At 42.8% G+C, this 21,157-nt stretch overlaps 2 protein-coding genes across 9 annotated transcripts in view; both read right to left on the reverse strand.

The window, feature by feature from the left end:
- prdm11 (PR domain containing 11) overlaps nucleotides 1–6,457 on the reverse strand; it is a 30,445-nt gene extending 23,988 nt beyond the window's left edge. For both annotated transcript variants that reach the window (XM_060914484.1, XM_060914485.1), the window contains exon 1: nucleotides 6,139–6,457. The gene's annotated coding sequence lies outside the window, so the exon portion shown is untranslated. The remainder of the gene's footprint in view (nucleotides 1–6,138) is intronic.
- A 1,817-nt stretch (nucleotides 6,458–8,274) lies between these two features.
- phf21ab (PHD finger protein 21Ab) overlaps nucleotides 8,275–21,157 on the reverse strand; it is a 90,674-nt gene continuing 77,791 nt past the window's right edge. For 6 of the 7 annotated variants that reach the window (XM_060914494.1, XM_060914495.1, XM_060914493.1 and 3 more), the window contains one exon: nucleotides 8,275–13,605. In XM_060914494.1, the coding sequence (XP_060770477.1) occupies nucleotides 12,943–13,605 (663 nt within the window). In that variant the 3' untranslated portion in view covers nucleotides 8,275–12,942. The remainder of the gene's footprint in view (nucleotides 13,606–21,157) is intronic. The other variant, XM_060914492.1, reaches the window with a different exon arrangement.

Genomic DNA, 21,157 nt, shown 5'->3' on the forward strand with positions numbered 1-21,157 from the left:
GTGAGGTAGTGACCCTGAGGCTTTCCGTTTAGATCAAAACACACGATCGTATTGGTTTTGGGTCTGCGGAAAATGGAGTTACAACGGTGATCAAATATTTTGCATGATGTTTTATTATGGTTATGATTATTCTGTGAGCGCACCAATCCTTAGGTGTATAAAGTTACAACTTAAAATACAATTAGTGATAACTGTAGACTTTTCAGTGGACTACAACCTTTTTAAGGGAATGCGATGTAGTCAACCATTTATCATGTCCCAGATCAAGCCGCCATTTTTCCACAAATTTGCAGAATTTTTGCCAAATTCTGAATGAGAGTATTCACATCAAAGACTTAGTATTATAATCTGTATTATTTTTTTCATCATTTTATTTCAAATTAAAACCAACATCACCATGCAAAACCGTATAGTTCATTGACTGAGTATATTTAGTGGGGTTCCCCCACAGTACCCAGTTTCTGAGACAGACCCTAGTCCTCAAAGCCTATCTTGCGTAGCTTAGACGAACAAGGCAGTCCAGTGTACTGATCCTAAGTTGGTTGTGGAGGTTTATTCTGTTGCTCCAGCTGAAGACCCTTTCAGCCACTGCATTGCCAACCAGGATGGAAAGAGATGCAGCAAACAGTTCAAATAGCCCTACAAAATAATCAGTCATCCGATCACATGCACAATCATGATTGCAAAATTATCAATTAAAATTGCCTGTTTTTGTTTCATCACAATTTTCTTTCATAGAGGCTTTGCAGTCACCTGACCCCACAGCAATGGTAACTATGTCACCACGACGGGAGGCAGCTTGTAGTGCTTCGTTCAGATGAGTTAGTTGTTATTGATCGGTATGGGAAGGTTCTGCTGTGTTTTTGGATGTGCAAATAGCTTTGAATGAAACAAAGACATCAGATTTTTTTTAATTTACCAAAAGTAATTAATCATCGTGGGAAAAAAAAAGAGAGAGATTTCTAAACGTAGAAGGGAAAAACGGGGGGGGGGGTGTGTTATTCAGTGGGACTCTGTGTCGAACGGAGAGGTCAAGAACCCGATGGTATGCTCAGTTCATTTCCAAGAAGGTAAGAATTCCAAAATAATAAAAGTTTCAGAACTGGAGCAAGGTGCTCATTCTTATCCAGTGACGTGAACATGAGTAACACAGCAGCTAGGTACAGTCTAAACTTTACAGAGACAACGTGCATTTACATTCGGGGATCCTTCAGAGCGCGTTGTGTGCGCTTTTGGGACCCAGTCATTATGGGAAACACCTGATACTGATTTGAGTGTAGTCAGCACGCGCATGTAAGGACACAGGTTTTGTGAAGTATCATCATCATCATCATCATCACGGTCATGTTTGTTTGTAGCCATGTTTATGACTCTGCTTTCAGTTTCATTATTGTAAATATCACGCCTGCTAACAGACACTCTTCCTGCACTTACAGCCGTCTACTGCCGCATACCTGACAGAAGCCTTCACATAGTCTCTGTGAAGTGTCCTTACAGCACATGCTGATTGTGCTCAAATCAGCATCAGGTGTTTCCCATAATGACTCGGTCCCAAGCGCGCGTACAACGCACCCCGAAGGATCCCTGAATGGGAATTTTGAAGCCCGTCGCTGCAGAAAATTACCCATCGACTTTTAGTATTGGCCGTCAAAAAGACAGGTCTCTAGATAACACCTTTGGATTCTTCTCAGTCTAATGAGAATGATGCAGCAGTGCTTTAATCTTTTGGCCCAGCTCTCTCACTTCCACATTCGCTCAACAAATAAAAGGCCCAACACTTAAATCAGGATGGATTTTTCCTTCATGGATTAGCTCTTTTTCACCAGGGCAGTGCTGATGTGGAGTCAGTTCCGAGAGCTGGCCCACAAGTTTGAGAACCGAACGTTACGTAGCAGACGTTCAGGTTACTTCTGTTGAAATTTTGCCGGGGAAAAAATTATGGTGGACAGAACACATCAGCTTTGCTTGCTTTTTAGAACCTCACTTTTAAAAAGTCATTGCATCTTGCATTTGAAAGCTGCCTGCATGTACGATTTCTGATTTCGCTCATGTTTCATCAAAATGGAGGTGAATATCTTCCAGTAGCCCCTCCCATAGCCACGGACATCAATCGTTCCAACTTTGTGGTGCCGTGCATTTTGGCATCTGCACCACTCTTTTTTTTTTTTTTGGCTGAAATGCATGGAAGCAGTTCTAGATTAGGCCCTGGCACCACGCTGGTGGAAAAGGGGCTACATGATACACTAATCAGTCTCAATAAGCCTTTGCATGTTGAAATCACTATATCAGGAAAACAATCGGTGTCCGAAATCACTCACTTGTTCACTACTCCCTACATAGGAAATTACTATATAATGAGTTCATTGGTAATATGAAAAAACAAACACTTTCAGACACTACTCCGTCGCACAATTAAAATGTGCCGGATCAGTCGGCTGGTGGGTTTTGAAAATAATAAATACATATTATACTGTGCGTATTTCCCACATTAATAAATACAAAAGTATTTTGTGTGTGCTGGCTGGATCTTTCAATTCTTTTAAATCAAGGCTGAATACCTTCTTCTTTGCTGCTGCCTTTTATTAAATCAAATTTGATTTCTTTTATTGTTACCTGATTATAATACATAGGGCCAAATTACTCAATTCTGACTGGTCAATCAAGGAGGGCTTTTTTCCTTAACATGGGGCCGTATTTCTAAAATGCTATTGGCTAGTTCGTTGCTTGGTTATGGTTACAAAAATTAGCAAATTTTGTCAACAAAATGGCTGACTCTGCAGTACCGCGTTTCACTATATTTGACGAAGAAATAATAAACCTCAAAATCCTCGTGTCGTGTCGCCGTGTCATGATGAAAGACGCTTTAGAAACTGATTCAAACGTGCAAGATAGTCTTGCGCCCTGATTTGTCATTCATGTTTTCTGAACCAATGTTGTGAACTTGAATGGCTTCTGAAGTCAAGTCAATTTGTATAGCGCTTTTAACAATAAACATTGTCGCAAAGCAGCTTTACAGAATCTGAAGTATGAATTTAATCCTATATATTATAAACAAGTATAAGACAGTAGTGAGACCAGCTGTGATGTATGGATTGGAGACCGTACCCTTAACGAAGAGACAGGAGGCAAAGTTGAGGATGTTAAGGTTTGTGATGGGAGGTTGGACAGGATAAGGAACGAGCACATCAGAGGGACAGCACATGTGGAGAGCTTGTGAATTAAGCTAAGAGAGATGAGACTGAGATGGTATGGGCATATCCTGAGAAGAGATGCAGAGCATGTGGGAAGGAGAATGTTGAGGATGGAGCTGCCAGGCACACGAAAATGAGGAAGGCCAAAGAGGAGATACATGGATGTGGTGAGAGAGGACATGAAAGTGACAGGTGTGGTAGAGAAGGATGCGGAAGACAGGGAGCAATGGAGACGAAAGATCCGCTGTGGCGACCCCTAATCGGGAGCAGCCAGAAGATGATATTATAAACAAGTAATTGTATGATTCCTCGTAAAATTAAGGATCAATTTCACTCGTGATTTCGAAGGTTTGAAAACTTCGTCATCCCTCGTCAAATTAATCCTTAATTTTTACTCGGCCCCATACGATTATGTGCAAGATGAAACAAAACAACTTCATCACAAGTTAATAACTTGAACCCTGGGCTATTTAGGGCCGATTCTGGAGGCATGATTCGCTACCTCAGGAATCTCGAGGAGATGTCAAGCACAGGAATTTCTAAAAATATTACTCTGTGCCTTACATAATCAGCATACGCAGTACTAGGATGTGTGGCTGGTTTTGTGTGTAGTCATTACATGAATGCCAATAAACTCTCCTGAATACCTGCTGGAAAGGAAAAAAAACAAAAACAGTTGAGCTGGTCAGGCTAGTTATATTATTATTATTATTATTAGGTTATGAATCAGAAATCAGAAACACTTTTATTGCCAGGTATGTGGACACACACAAGGAATTTGACTCCGGTTTCACTTAGCTCTCATAGTACAAAACAGATAAAAAAAAAAAAAAAGTGTATACACAAAACAAACAAAAAATGGTGCAATAGGTGCATAGCGCAAAGTAATCCAGGTAAGTCAAGTATGAAATAGATAAATAAATATAAAGTATACAGTGTGCACAGAATGACGGTATGAGTGTGCAGATATTTTACAAGTGATCTCATCTCATCTCATTATCTGTAGCCGCTTTATCCTGTTCTGCAGGGTCGCAGGCAAGCTGGAGCCTATCCCAGCTGACTACAGGCGAAAGGCGGGGTACACCCTGGACAGGCTGACCTGGCGGCCTGTCCAGGGTGTACCCTGCCTTTCGCCTGTCATCACAGGGCTGACAGGTCATCACAGGGCTGGCACATAGACAGACAACCATTCACACTCACATTCACACCTACGGTCAATTTAGAGTCACCAGTTAACCTAGCCTGCATGTCTTTGGACTGTGGGGGAAACCGGAGCACCCGGAGGAAACCCACGCGGACACGGGGAGAACATGCAAACTCCGCACAGAAAGGCCCTCGCCGGCCACGGGGCTCGAACCCAGACCTTCTTGCTGTGAGGCGACAGCGCTAACCACTACACCACCGTACCGCCCCCATTTTACAAGTGATATTACTGATATATGAATCTGGATTTTAGCTGTTCATCATAGAAAGGATTTTCCCTTTTGGTGCAATATGGTGCATAGTCTCATCTCATCTCATTATCTCTAGCCGCTTTATCCTTCTACAGGGTCGCAGGCAAGCTGGAGCCTATCCCAGCTGACTATGGGCGAAAGGCGGGGTACACCCTGGACAAGACGCCAGGTCATCACAGGGCTGACACATAGACACAGACAACCATTCACACTCACATTCACACCTACGCTCAATTTAGAGTCACCAGTTAACCTAACCTGCATGTCTTTGGACTGTGGGGGAAACCGGAGCACCCGGAGGAAACCCACACGGACACGGGGAGAACACGCAAACTCCGCACAGAAAGGCCCTCGCCGGCCCCGGGGCTCGAACCCAGGACCTTCTTGCTGTGAGGCGACAGCGCTAACCACTACACCACCGTGCCGCCATGGTGCATAGTGCAAAGATGAAACAGTAAATATAAATAAGTATAAATATTAATATAAGTAACAGTGAGGGGGCGGCACGGTGGTGTAGTGGTTAGCGCTGTCGCCTCACAGCAAGAAGGTCCGGGTTCGAGCCCCGGGGCCGGCGAGGGCCTTTCTGTGTGGAGTTTGCATGTTCTCCCCGTGTCCGCGTGGGTTTCCCCCACAGTCCAAAGACATGCAGGTTAGGTTAACTGGTGACTCTAAATTGACCGTAGGTGTGAATGTGAATGGTTGTCTGTGTCTATGGGTACACGACTTGTCCAGGGTGTACCCCGCCTTTCGCCCGTAGTCAGCTGGGATAGGCTCCAGCTTGCCTGCGACCCTGTAGAACAGGATAAAGCGGCTAGAGATAATGAGATGAGATTACTGATGTATGAGTCTGATAATAATAATAATAATAATAAAATAGTTAGCCTCTTTATTAAGACTGAATTGATGAGTAAATGTTTGAGACATTCACAAACTGTGTTTTAGCAACCAAGCAGGGTTTTTTTTTTTAATTCTGCTAAAACGAAGTTGAATACATAACACGTCAGAAGACGCCCTGTGGTGTCAGGATGGATGAGAAAGAGAGCGGAACAGGACAGATTAAGTGGAAATAAACAAAAACAAACAAACAAACAAACGATACTTCAAGCCTGTAACTATGACGATGACAGAGAGAGAAGCGCGCGCCCTGATTATCTCGAGCCTTCGGTTGGAAAAGCTGAAAGCTGATTGGTGGACAGAGCCGTCACTCCGAGAGAGGCTAGTCAAAGCTGTGAGGAGACGAAGGCTAGCAGCAAAACACAAACAAGCCCTGAACCCTGCTATTCCTCCACACTCTCAAACAAACCAAAGTATCGCGGCCCAGGCCGGGCGGCGAGCTCGAACGCCGTTCAACGGCTCCCGGAGTCTGGAAGTTTCTCCTCGCTTAGCTTAGAATAGCACGAAAGAGCCTGGCAGCGCGCAGGCCACTGGCGACTTACCTTCCGCTTTCGGAAGCCATTTTCATTGGCCACAGTTGTGGCGAGTGCAGGACTCACCTCGCTCTGAGCCGCGCTCGGTCCCGGAGAGCTTCACTTCCCCTCGGGTGCATCAGCCGTGACGACACTCACATCCACCACCAGCACCTAATTATTACACGAGTCCAGGCAAGAGCCAAAACTTTCAGCTCCTCACATCTTTTCTCACGAGTCAGCTGCTTCTCGCAGCTTTGACCACCATCTTTTTTTTTTTTTTATTACAGGAAATGACATGGAAAAACGGAAGAAAGCTGCGTTGATGTGGAGGAGCGGGTTGAACAGGCGAGATAACTGGGAAAGTTTTCATTTGCAGCTTTTCCCTTCATGTACACTTTAGAGCATGACACACACACACACTTCCTGCGCCTGCCTGTAATCAGGGTTAGGACTTGACTGAGGGAGCGGTTTTATTTTATTAAACATCTGCTGTACACCAAGATCTGGGATAGTTCAGACAGTTCAGCAGGATTTCACATCAATCTTTATATACGTATAAAAGACTCTCTGTAAAACCTGTATGGAAGCCTGATTTTCCTCCATGTGGTGGAAACAATCACAGTATATAATCTCATCTCATATCATCTCTAGCCGCTTTATCCTGTTCTGCAGGGTCGCAGGCAAGCTGGAGCCTAGTTTTAGCCTGGTTTCCTGGACTATTATAAAGGTTTTCTCTTCTCAAATCATTCATACCTACGCTCAATTTAGAGTCACCAGTTAACCTAACCTGCATGTCTGCAGAGGAAACCCATGGAAACTCCACACAGAAAGGCTCGAACCCAGGACCTTCTTGCTGTGAGGGGACAGCGCTAACCACTACACCACCGTGCCGCCCCCACAGTATATTATAATAATAATAATAATCTGATTATCTGTAGCCACTTTATCCTGTTCTACAGGGTCACAGGCAAGCTGGAGCCTATCCCAGCTGACTATGGTTCGAGAGGCGGGGTACACCCTGGACAAGTCGCCAGGTTATCACAGGGCTGACACATAGACACAGACAACCATTCACACTCACATTCACACCTACGGTCAATTTAGACTCACCAGTTAACCTAACCTGCATGTCTTTGGACTGTGGGGGAAACCGGAGCACCCGGAGAAACCCACGCGGACACGGGGAGAACATGCAAACTCTGCACAGAAAGGCCCTCGCCGGCCGCTGGGCTCGAACCCGGACCTTCTTGCTGTGAGACGACAGTGCTAACCACTACACCATTGTGCCACCCCTATCATGAGATCTCAATAATAATAATAATAATAATAATAATAATGATGAGAAAACCCTCTCCTTCTCCTTTAGTGTTCTGCCTGATGGCAGATCCGCTCTGACGGCTTCAGGCATTAAAATTTCTGGGGAAGGATTACAGTAGTGGTTTCCTGGACTATTATAGAGGTTTTCTCTTCTCAAATCATTCACACCTATGGACAATTTAGAGTCACCAGTTAACCTAACCTGCATGTCTTTGGACTGTGGGGGAAACCGGAGCACCCGGAGGAAACCCACGCGGACACGGGGAGAACATGCAAACTCCGCACAGAAAGGCCCTTGCTGGCCACGGGGCTCGAACCCAGACCTTCTTGCTGTGAGGCGACAGTGCTAACCACTACATCACGTGTCGCCCCCTCGCTCACTATGATAAACCCTCATTATTATGGTGGCAGAAACAGGCTTCCATGACCGAGGTCTCAAATCTAGCTGCATGGTGTAAAATGAAATGAATAAATAAACCATAATAACCAGAGCATGCTGTTACAGGAAAACCAATCACCAAGATGGTGGGATGCAACGCTGACTTCTAAAACCAGCTCTAAAATGTCTCACCTTATTATAATACAGAGCCATCTTTTTTTTTCGTTTTTCCTTTTAAAAACACACTGGACCCAAGGTCCCAAATCTAGCCACACAGTCTAAACTCTAAGGAATATCATCTTAATTGTGGCATGCTCTTACAGGAAAATGATCAACGATGAGGTGGTGGGATGCAGCCTGGAGCAAAGATGATTAACTTGTGTCCCGACACCAGCTTACTTTATAATAGTATTTTGAATAAAATGCTAAAAATTATTGCGAAAACAAACGTAACATCTGTTGAATAAAATGCAAAAGTATTAAAACAGCAACGGAAGGTCATTCAAAATATGTAGCAGACCAAGTTTCTTGGTAAATTTATTAACAAAATGATAAAATAAATAAATACAAATTGATCAATTGCTCCTAATATCGATTTTGTCTCACGTTCCCTACAGTATTTCTAAACACTGCATACAAACAACTCAGCACAGGCTCAAATACATGAGAGAGGTAAGAGAACCAACCAATTCACTCACAATGTCAGGCGAAAAAGACAAAGCAAGAGTTCTGTAACAGAAAGAATTCATAAAAATAAACACACTCCTTTTTAAAACCATTATGAAAAATACAAACAATTTTACAAATATTTATATTGTGTAATAAACAATTTACACATAGTTCAGCACACCAGGTGAACGTTTTGTAATTACTCAAATCGCTACAATGCATCTTGTGTTTCTTTAGTGGAAGATTTTTTTTTCTCCTTTTTTTTGTTGTTTGTTTTTCTTCACACGTAAACAAAAGTACTCCAATTTAAGAGTTGACTGCAGATGAGGTAAAAGACGCACTCTTTCTCACACACACACGCGCAGACGTGTACAATACCAGGGAAGTTTCTGTATAATGTAATGCATCAACAATACTAGAAGGCCACAGTCATGAATGAGTACTTAAAAACAAAAACCCACACACGTCAGAGGGAATATAATGCACGTGTGTGTGAATATGGAGGATCTAAAAACTAGCAGGTTAATGAGATGTACAGCTGGAATGAATGTGTAATCAATGTTCCCATATATGCATAAATATAGTCCTCATTCTCTCACTTCTCCAATATTGTAAACTCCAAATTACAGTGCACTGAAAATGACTAATAAAACCAGAAAGTCTGCAAAAAATCAAATGTTCGACATAATGCTGTAAGCTGTTCGCCATAAAAGAAAATCAGTGATATGTATTTAAAACGTAAAAGGCTTCCTCATTGCAGAATGCACATTTGCAGTCTCTTTGGGTATTCAGATTATAGAATGTGAACGTGGGGCTTTTCCACTACAACTATGCCACAAAGACTTCTTCTTCGCTCACCCATCATAACCCCCCCCCCAAAAAAAGGAAAAAAAAAATCTCTCCGCTAACTCTGATTCAGCGTGGTTCACATATGAAAGACAGAACTGAATTAAAAATAAATGGTCCATTATTCATGAGATGCAATAATCCACATTAGTACAAGAGACAAGGTTGGTGGCATTGTGATTATTCCTGCATGTATCCATTACAGTGTTTGACTGATTATTTACTCGACCATGTGCCAGACATACCAGCAATACCACAAGTGTATTTGTTCATCAATAAAAACTAAATTTTTTTTTAATAGATGCACAGCATGCATGTACCTTTTTTGTTTTTAAAATCTCGCTGCCAGCAATGATTAATGGAAAGCAACAAAATAGTTCTGCATAAAAATCCTAAAAATTAAACTCAAAGATAGATGCATATTTAAAAGTTTTGATAAAACATTAAAAAAAAGAACAAAACCAAACCAAAAAAAAAAAAAAAAACTTGCATAAGAAAGTGGCGTTTGTTATTGTACCAACTGGTCACGTGGTGTTTTGGTGGTTTTGTGAAGTCAATGCAGTCAGCTTGCAGGTGTTTTTTTTTTTAAATCGCTGCTGAACTTTGAATACCTGATAAACATCATTTACTTCTGGAATAGAAAAAGAATTTAGTGTATTACATTGTTGATAATGAGATAATAAACACACAGTCTCTTCTCGTGAAAAGAAACGTACTCGCTGAACCTCAACGAAGAGGCTTTTCTACACAACAGCAGAATGTATGGAATAGTACAAGGTGATTAAGTGAAAGGCTTGGAAGATTACATCCTGTTCTGAGGGTTTATATACTAACCCATCTGACTAAAGATATTCCTTGGTGTACCTTTAACACTAATGGCATCACTGCTGAAAGTGCATAAATAATAGAATACGAATAATCACTACTCACATCTGTCTTAGTTTCCCCTTAAAATTGCTGACGCCAATAAAAACGATCATAAACTAAATCAGACCTGACCACTAAATAAAAGGAATAATCGTTAGCCATGACAGTAGAATCTAGGTTTCTTTACAGACATTTTTTCCCCCCTCAACTTGTGCAATTACTGTGATAAATACACTATTGTTCTTGGGTGTTTAACAAAACTTAAGAACACCTATTAAGGCAACTCCTTAACCTGAACATCAAGCTCTTTAAGCTTACTTTTTAAAAGGGAGTGTGTGAAACATCTACGTCAACCACAGACAGCCAGAGAAAACCAGACAATTAACACCACGTTACTACACCCAGTTTTTACTTTTCCCCAATAAAATCACAACTTGAGGCTGTGCTTCTACGCAACACGTAAAGTCTTCGTGAAAAGTGAATGACAGATCTGTGGGAAGATAACTAAACGCAGGACGGGAACTATAATTGGGAGATGATGTAAATAAAGGCACTCGAGGGCACCTGTACAGGAAGGAACGGAGGCGTTTTACTTAAAACCCTCTCACCCTTATGATGCACTAAACAGTGAGGGGTTTCAGAAGGCCATCAAATGTCCTTTCAGTTTATCTGATTTTAGATTGCAATAAAAACAGCCAAGATATGAAGAGTTATTATTTTGCTTTCCAGACACAGCTTAGTAACAAAAGTATAAAGGAATGCCGAGAGCTGATTTGTGTTTCACAGTCATGCAAAAAGAACTGCAGCATGCTTCCAACGAAAGCAAGGAATCTGACTGCACTACTTTTTTTTTTTTCGTCCGTCTACCTCCTGATCCAAAGTACACTGTGTTAGTTTGGTTACATCTTTGTGAAACAGTCTGAAATCACAAGGCCTGTTTTGCCCTGCAAACAGCAGTAATCGTGCAATATAAATGTACATGGTATAACGAATAACGTTCGATATTTATTGTTCAGTAATAGACTTAATGATCTGTCAAAAATGGTACAGATGAAGATATGCAAATTTGGAAAGAGGAGATGTAAACATGTTTGAGGTGCCAGCTGTGCAGTACCATTAAGACATGATTTACTCCAGTGCAATGTACAAATGAACGCAAGAGAAAGCGATGTAGAAGAGGTAAACTGGGCAAACGTGCGTCTGATGTTTTGGTCTTAGGTGAAAAGGTGAACAGAAAGGTTCAAAAGGAACTAGTTTAAAGGAAAAAAAAAGAAAAAGAAAGAAAAGTCTGGCAGAAGATGCTCCACTTGCAGGTGAGTAAGCAGCACAGCTTCATTACACATCCTTGGAAACAAAAATATGTTGGCAAGCATAACGATCGTTAACAAATAAGCATAACTCACTTTCTTAAGCTTTGCCTTACTTGAAGTTTTGTTATTTGAAATAAGCTTGTGCTTTAAATCCAGGGTTTTCCGTCTTTGTCTTATTACTAAATTTGGCTCAAACATCAAACCCTCAAGTTTAAGACAGCAAATTGTGAAGCATTGTTGTTACGTATGCATGTTTACCATACACGATGATTCAGGGGAAGGAAGAAAGGAGTGATGTATTTACTGATATCTAGACTAGGCTTCAAAATATGCTAAAACATTTATATTCTGGATTCAGGGGACCAAAAAAAAAAACCATTTGGCAGTTTAGAATGATAAATAAAAACACTCATTATGCAATGCCCTTCTGCTTGCAACAAAGAGCTTCTTGCATAAACGATGCCATTTTAACACCTCTGATAGCAAATTACTGTTTCTGAAACAGAAAAGCACTTATTTTTGTGTGAAGACTAGGAAGACCTGAATACATTTTGCTATTAACAGAAAGACAAAATACCCCTCAGACATGGACACCTTTTTTTCCCCCCCCTCAACACAGCGAGCCTGCAATGTTTCACACACGGGTGCAGTAAAGACTCAGTACAGAAGAGCAACATCTTTTTCGTATTCATCAGACGCTGCTGTCAAATGACGCGGTTGCGTTTCCTCGCCCCAACTACACATGCTTCTCTTCCCGATGTTTAGTCTGAGGCGTACTCGATATGGGACTTCTTTTTTAGCCATATCATTCACGTTCTACTGCTCATATGAAATGAAAACAGGATGGAGAGATCGGCATTTTATAGTCCTGATTCAGTCTAACAAATGCCTGTGACTTCAGAAGCCTCGGTGCTTCCTGCCGCTGGCGAATACTGATGCAACTTGTCCAGCTCAGAACAAGAAGCTTTTGGTTTAGGAAGGGTCCTCTCAGACCTGGCTGGGGGACGCGATGAGGGTGGACAGAGCATGCAGTCTTTGGACATGTGTGACCTGCCACCCTCTTCCCAGAGAAAAAGAAACTAAGACAACTTAAACAATCCCCATGAGTTTCAAGGGCAACTGTTGCAGGCACACACTGGTGTGATGAGATATATTCAGTTATCCTCCTCCTTCATTATTCATTTTATTTGATTTTTTTTTTCATTTCTTTTTAAATAATCCATGAATTGGTATGACACTGTATTATAAGCACCTTTCTACAACCTTTGTTGGGCGTATTCACTGACAAAGAACCATGACTAATTCACCGTGGATGTAGAAGCACTGTTGACAGTCTCACCTCACACTGGGGGAAAAAAAAAAAATTAAAATGCACATATATATGTATAATATATATATAGATTGGCAACTTGGTGCATCGGTGCTGGATGCAGTAAAAGTTGTTTTTAAAATGTTTGGGAGAAGGAGAGGTATACTTAGTTGAGTCGACTTGGATAAGACTCATTGGGAGATGTCCACATTGTTGAGTGCCACTGGTAAAAGCTGTTGCGAGGGTTCTAAGATTTTTCCATTGTTGGTGTTCTTGCTGTGGTCCAGGTCCTCGACATCCATCTTGACTGCCTCTTCGCTGTTGCTGGCATTGGGAGTCGTATTTTCAGAGTTTGTTATGTCCACAGGACTCTCTCCCAGTTCTCCAGGGCTCTTCGAGTCCGTTCCACCGTTCTCTTTGACCTCTGTAACCTCCATTGGCTTTACAGTCTTCACTGTGTCCATGTCGTCTCTGACTGCTGTATTACTGGCCTGTGTGACTCCTGATCCTTTCGGCTCTGCCTCTGGAGTGACGGCGGCGGCCGAGTCGGCCATCTCGCCCACCTCAGGCTCAGCCTGTACCTTGGGCACCGTGCCAGCAGCAGGGACCTGCGCACCAACTTGGGCAGGGTTCTGCTCAGACCCTGAGGGCTTGGCACATGAATGTACGGTACCCTTGGGCTCTTGGCAGCCGTCAGTCTTGTCGTCAGGGTTGTCCTCTTGGACTGCACCGATCTCCACAGTCTGAGAAAGGTTAAAGCTGTGGATGAGGTGCACCAAGTGTTTCACCTTGTCAAGCGAGGACTGCATTTCCTTCTGCCGGGCCAGGATGCTGTTCTTGGTCTCCATGCATTTCTTAGACATTAAAAGAGAGAAGCATATTGTGTTAGTCCTGGATTTGTTAATAAAGAGGGGTTAAAATGGATAGATGTGCCAAAGAGAGAACACCTTAGGCTTATGTAAATGGCAAGTGGAGCAGAGCATCAGTACTATAATATGATGGAAACATAAATCATTGACATTACTAATGCAGTCTTTGTATTAAAAATAAAAATTCAGCGTAAAGACAGTTAAAACAGACAACATTTTTAGCCACGTCACAGAAACGATGCTTTCATTTCAACAAATGTTCAAAAACATGACCCTGTTATGACAGATTGTCCTGTAGTTCCAGGGAGAAAAAGGTGTTCATATGGTAATTACACCCATGACAACAACCAGAAAAAAAAAAAAAAAAAGACATTGCGCTAAAATTTACTACCATCACGTCACCTTTTTACTGAACTGTGCTGTAATCACAGCTGGCCCAATTTTCACTGTCTCCACGCCTCTGTGTTTTGACCCTGTTGTGTTCACAGGCACTAGCTTTCTTGTTCAAAACTAATTGGAAGAAGTGCAGAGTGGACAGCTGCCGAGACTCACGACGACATTTGGCATCTGTTAGAAAAGACATTGCTGTGTGTTGCTGGAACATAATCTTTTCAGAATAATGCAAGTAAGCTTTCCATCTTTCCTCCTGTTTCACACTGGTTCAGCTTGATACATAAATTAGGTAACGATGCCTCAATCTTTCAGCAGCCAAGAGTCTTGCAGTTTTGTGTTTACACGCTATGATGCTATAATGTACTTCGGCTCTGCACTGCAATATAGAGAGACGGACTTATTTAAAAATCGTAAAATAAAACAACGGTTATATTCGAGGCTTTTCTGGATTATATCTTTACAAGAAATGATTTAGACTGTACTTTGATATAATTCTGACATCAAAACCAACAAACAACAAAGTGAGAACCTAAGGTCTCGCCATCCAATTGTAGTAAGTTAATTGAGCACGTAGTGCAAAAACGGACATCCAAAATCTGTTGTAATTGCATTTCCATTAATGTTGAGTACTCCATGCTTACTAACAGGTACTGCTCCCTCACTGGGTCTGATTCATCAATTGTTTGTTTGTATAAGCCAAACGGACTTAAAAATTTTTGCCGAATTAAAAAACAAACAAGAAGACAGAGTCATCTATATCCCCCGCCCTATATACTAACTATATACCAAAACATGATTTGTCACATTTTTCAAGTTTTGCTGCAGGAAACCAACCCTACCTCTTTACACGGACCTCAGCAGCTCATGGCATAAACCCATCGGCCCTTTGGTCCAGATGAGCTAAAAATTTAAATTTCTCACATTTCTTCATATCAAAAGGCACATACAGTGGGGCAAAAAAGTATTTAGTCAGCCACCAATTGTGCAAGTTCTCCCACTTAAGAAGATGAGAGAGGCCTGTAATTTTCATCATAGATACACTTCATCTATGAGAGACAGAATGGGGGGAAAGAATCCAGGAAATCACATTGTAGGATTTTTAATGAATTAATTGGTAAATTCCTCGGTAAAATAAGTATTTGGTCACCTACAAACAAGCAAGATTTCTGGCTCTCACAGACCTGTAACAACTTCTTTAAGAGGCTCCTCTGTCCTCCACTCATTACCTGTATTAATGGCACCTGTTTGAACTCGTTATCAGTATAAAAGACACCTGTCCACAACCTCAAACAGTCACACTCCAAACTCCACTATGGCCAAGACCAAAGAGCTGTCAAAGGACACCAGAAACAAAATTGTAGACCTGCACCAGGCTGGGAAGACTGAATCTGCAATAGGTAAGCAGCTTGGTGTGAAGAAATCAACTGTGGGAGCAATTATTAGAAAATGGAAGACATACAAGACCACTGATAATCTCCCTCAATTTGGGGCTCCACACAAGATCTCACCCCGTGGGGTCAAAATGATCACAAGAACGGTGAGCAAAAATCCCAGAACCACACGGGGGGACCTAGTGAATGACCTGCAGAGAGCTGGGACCAAAGTAACAAAGGCTACCATCAGTAACACACTACGCCGCCAGGGACTCAAATCCTGCAGTGCCAGACGTGTCCCCCTGCTTAAGCCAGTACATGTCCAGGCCCGTCTGAAGTTTGCTAGAGAGCATTTGGATGATCCAGAAGAGGATTGGGAGAATGTCATATGGTCAGATGAAACCAAAATAGAACTTTTTGGTAAAAACTCAACTTGTCGTGTTTGGAGGAGAAAGAATGCCGAGTTGCATCCAAAGAACACCATACCTACTGTGAAGCATGGGAGTGGAAACATCATGCTTTGGGGCTGTTTTTCTGCAAAGGGACCAGGACGACTGATCCGTGTAAAGGAAAGAATGAATGGGGCCATGTATCGTGAGATTTTGAGTGAAAACCTCCTTCCATCAGCAAGGGCACTGAAGATGAAACGTGGCTGGGTCTTTCAGCATGACAATGATCCCAAACACACCGCCCGGGCAACGAAGGAATGGCTTCGTAAGAAGCATTTCAAGATCCTGGAGTGGCCTAGCCAGTCTCCAGATCTCAACCCCATAGAAAATCTTTGGAGGGAGTTGAAAGTCCGTGTTGCCCAGTGACAGCCCCAAAACATCACTGCTCTAGAGGAGATCTGCATGGAGGAATGGGCCAAAATACCAGCAACAGTGTGTGAAAACCTTGTGAAGACTTACAGAAAACGTTTGAGCTCTGTCATTGCCAACAAAGGGTATATAACAAAGTATTGAGATGAACTTTTGTTATTGACCAAATACTTATTTTCCACCATAATTTGCAAATAAATTCTTTAAAAATCAGACAATGTGATTTTCTGATTTTTTTTTTCTCATTTTGTCTCTCATAGTCGAGGTATAACTATGATGAAAATTACAGGCCTCTCTCATCTTTTTAAGTGGGAGAACTTACACAATTGGTGACTGACTAAATACTTTTTTGCCCCACTGTATACATTACTTAATCAACACATATACCAACTTTCAAGACCGTACCACTCATAGTTTTCAAGTTCTGCTCTGGAAACAAAACCTACCCTTAAGACTAACCCAAGAGACTAAGTCTGAAATTGTTTCCATGGAAACATGAAAAATTTTAATTTCTTAGTATGAAAAGGCACATCTACATCACCTTGTTAACATGTATACCAAGTTTCAAATCCATATCATGAATAGTTTTGGATATACGCTCCGGAAACGAACATCGCTCTTCGGAACCAAGTTAAAATCTATTTTTTTTTAATGTAAAAATTTGAAAAATACTCCCCCCCCCCCAAATCCAAAATAGCAAAAGGCACCAGTTCAACATGTTGCTTGATATGCATACAAAGTTTCATGAAGATATCTTCAAATAGTTTTAAAGATATGGCCCGGAAACGAAAACGTGACCAGACGGACGGACGGAACCCGTTTCTATAATTAAACTAAGTGAAAGCTGATTTCAGCCATATTTCACGTACATGTTGATACATGGCGTTCTTCTGTAAATTAGCGGGCATGCGTACACCACAGACGATGTGTGTTTGGAGACGCCCGAAAATACATAAAATGGTCAAGTTCACAGAACAGGAAGTGCAAAAAAAAAAAAAAAAGAGGCATTTCTCTGCAGTAGAAGCTGAAGGACTTTTTGAAAATAAAATTATTATTTAGTGGTGTATCAAGCAGAGTCACAGCACCTGAAATAACCAAAATGTGAAGAGAGATCACAGAGGTGAATTTGGTGTCATCCATCCAGTGCAATATAAGCAAAGGTCAAAAGAAAATGGTCTGATAGAAAAACAGGAGTTTTTTTTTTTTTAAAGCATTACTGCTAACAGATTTTCTCTGACCGGGGAGGACAAACCATGGCAAAGCTATTTAAAACTGACCAGATGCCATGGCAGATGGAACCAACTTATAATCCAGCTCTCCTCATGTACTATCTCTTCTAGTAATATAAATTCTGCCTTTGGCACTGCCTCAGCTTACTGCACCCATCTGCACAGGTCAGCCCACCCTCCTTTTATACAGCAGCACTTCATCTTAATTGAACAACTAGTCTTATTAAATTATATACACATACAACCGTTCAAAAGTTTGGGGTCACCCAGACAATTTTGTGTTTTCCATGAAAAGTCACACTTTTATTTACCACCATAAGTTGTAAAATGAATAGAAAATATAGTCAAGACATTTTTCTGGCCATTTTGAGCATTTAATCGACCCCACAAATGTGATGCTCAAGAAACTCAATCTGCTCAAAGGAAGGTCAGTTCTATTTCATTTCTCCTGACCGCCAGAGGCGGTGCTGTAAGCACCTGATGTCCATCACATGCGCATGCAGTTCGAGTGTCTGTATACCAACAAGGTCGCTTGCAACAGGGGGTGACGTATGTCACTGCACCGGTACTTAAGGTGCGTTCACCCCGGAAGCGTTCTCTTGCATCTTCTCGTGCAGAGCAGATTATTCGAGTAGTACTATTTTCTAAGAGCAATCGCTGGAGTCTTGCAAACCCTTAACGGGTTGGAGTTGTGGTTTTTTTCGCCCTCTTAAGACTGCGATTTGCCATTTGCTTAAGGTAAGAAACCGTTTATGAGTAAGTTCGCTGACTTTGGCAGCTAGCAACTTCCAATTATAAATTTCAGTTTTAACACGATCATAGGGGTGTTTTCTCGCCTTGTAGCGATCTAATAAGTAGCGTTTTGTTGCAAATATGACACTTATTTGGTGCTTGTGTGCGCTTCTGATTCGCACGGTAGCTTGTTTACTTCAGCTAATTGCTGAGTAAAGTTCGCTCTGACTTCGGCAACTAGCAACTTCTAATTATAAATTTCAGTTTTACCGCGATCATAAGGGTGTTCTCTCGCCTTGTAGCGATCTAATAAGTAGCGTTTTGTTGCAAGTATGACACTTATTTGGTGCTTGTGTGCGTTTCTGATTCGCACTGCAGCTTGTTTACTTCAGCTGATAGCTGAGTGAGTTCGCTCTGACTTCGGCAGATAGCAACTTCTAACTATAAGTTTCAGTTTCACCGCGATCATAGCGGTGTTCTCTCGCCTTGTAGCGATTTAATAAGTATCGTTTTGTTGCAAGTATGATACTTAATTAGTGCTTGTGTGCGCTTCTGATTCGCACTGCAGCTTGTTTACTTCAGCTGACTGCCGATTACCTAAACGCGGCTGGGTGAGCGTGTCCGCTCCTGACTCCGCCGCGGATATTTCATTTGGTTGCTTGGCTCTGTATTGGTACTTCGACACTGCTTGTTTACTGTCACCTAATCCATATTTAGGTAAGTAGAATAAACAGCGGTCAGGTTTATGTGCTGATTGTCTCAAACCTTTAAGGTAAGTAAAGTATTTTCAACTAAACCGGTTATGAGTGAGTCCACTCGGACTTTGGCAGCCAGCAACCTCTAATTATAAGTTTCAGTTTCACCGCGAGCACATGGGTATTTTCTCGCCTTGTAGCTTGTTTATTTCAGCTTTGATTGCTGATTACCTGAACGCGGTTGGGGGAGTATGTTCGCCTGACTCCGCCGCGGATATTTCGTTTTGTTTGCTTGACGCACTGCTAGGCTTGCTCAGCTGGAAAGCAGTTTGGGTTCTCGACTGCCCCCAGCACCGAGCGACTACACTCTGCCTCCTAAGTCTAGGAAGCGCCCTAAGCAGCCGTCACGGGAGGCTCCCTGTAGGCCCAAGTACCAGAAGGTGGACCCCTTGGCGCAACAAGTGGGCACCTTTGTCTCTTTTTGTATTGTTTTGATTTATTTCACAATAAAAACATAACATGTAAACATAATATAAATATAAATATTACAGAGGATAACACAAAAGTAAAAATACTTTTTTCCATTGTGATCCTTCAGAGCTTGCTGAGATTAAGGCTTTGCTCTATAACCTACAACCGCCTGAAGCACAGCCTGCTGATGCTCTCGCCTCTGCTGCTTCATTTACTCCTCCTGAGCCACAGCCTTCGGTGCTGTCCCCGGCTGCGGAGCTTCAAGAGGAGGACGTGCTTTCCACTATGGTCAAGCCCACGATAAAAATGGCGCCTGGGGTTGGACACGGCACCATCTGAAGTATGGATGCAGAGTGCCTTTTTTAGACTCCCCCTTTGCTGTTTTCACTGTTCCACCTTCAGCCCCCTTTATTGAGGAGCTGTAGAGATACAGGATGCGTCCAGTCAGGGTCTGGTCAGCATGGAGGCATTGAGACCCGACGCTCGCTGTCCACGGCCACAGTGTCGTTTGACCGATGACTTCATCAGGAAGAGCTATGATGCTGCAGCACGGGCTGCACGCATAGGCAATTCGTTATCTCACCTGATCCTGGCCCAGTCTCAGGCTCTTCAGTCTTCTGGAGCAGACCCATCACTGCAAAGCCTAAGCGAGGCCTTGCTGCAGGCATTTGCTTTCATGTCCAGGGAGCTGGGCAGACTAATGTCGTCTTTAACTCTCGCCAGGTGTCAGGTATGGTTGGCTCAGTCACCACTCTCAGATCCCTGCAGGAGGCCCTCCGCACTCTCCCAGTGATTCCGGGACAGCTCTTTGGTGCCACCGCACAGGCACGTCGGGGTACAATTCCCACTCCCCCCCCCGTAGGGGGCGTGGAGGCAGACGTTGACTACTCCACTCCGGCGGTCGGACACTTCACCAGTCAACAACTTGCCTACTGGGAAGTGGTAACATCGGACCCCTGGGTTATATCCACCCTCTCTCAGGGTTACAGCATACAATTCAGAGGACGACTGCCGAGATTTCAAGGGGTCAAAATGAAAGCTCTGGCAGTACGCCAGGAGGTCTTGACCCTCCTGAAAAAGGGGGCCATCAAGCCATTAGATCCACCTTCACAAAACAGTGGGTTTTATTCCACCTATTTCATCATCCCAAAAAAAAAAAAAAAGGGGGTGGGCTTCACCCCATACTGGATCTGAGACATTTGAACAACCATCTCAAAGTCTTCAAATTCCGTATGCTGCGCACATCCAATGTCTTAAACAGCATCAGACGGGACGATTGGTTCACAACCATCGATCCGAAGGATGCATACTTCCCAGAATCTTGGAGATTCGTCGCGGCAGCACTGTCCCTACTTCAGAGCAGGGGAATGCGTATCCTCCCCCTACCTGGATGACTGGTTGATTGGTTCTTAGTCAAGGGTAGACGCGCTCAGCGACCCAGCCATGCTGGTTTCTCACATCACCAAACTTGGGCTCAGGGTGAACCACGCCAAGAGCTCCCTTATACCCAGCCAGAAGACTGTTTTTCTTGGCCTTCAGCTGGATTCTCAGCTGTTGAAGGCAACCCTGTCTTAGCGACGGGTGAGCGATATTGTCCGACGGCTACATCGCTTCAGGAAAGGATGAACCCTGACCTTCAGGTCTTTCCAGACACTACTAGGTATACTCACCGCGGCCTCGTCGGTAGTTCCGTTGGGCCTCCTCACACTCAGGCCTCTACAAATCTGGATGAACAGCCTTGGGTTACATCCACAACATCACAGGCACAGGCCAGTCAGAATCACGGCCAGTTGCTCCTCATGTCTACGTCCATACCCTCTCGCAGA

Source organism: Neoarius graeffei, chromosome 2 (genome assembly GCF_027579695.1).
Source record: "Neoarius graeffei isolate fNeoGra1 chromosome 2, fNeoGra1.pri, whole genome shotgun sequence".
NCBI lineage: Eukaryota > Metazoa > Chordata > Actinopteri > Siluriformes > Ariidae > Neoarius > Neoarius graeffei.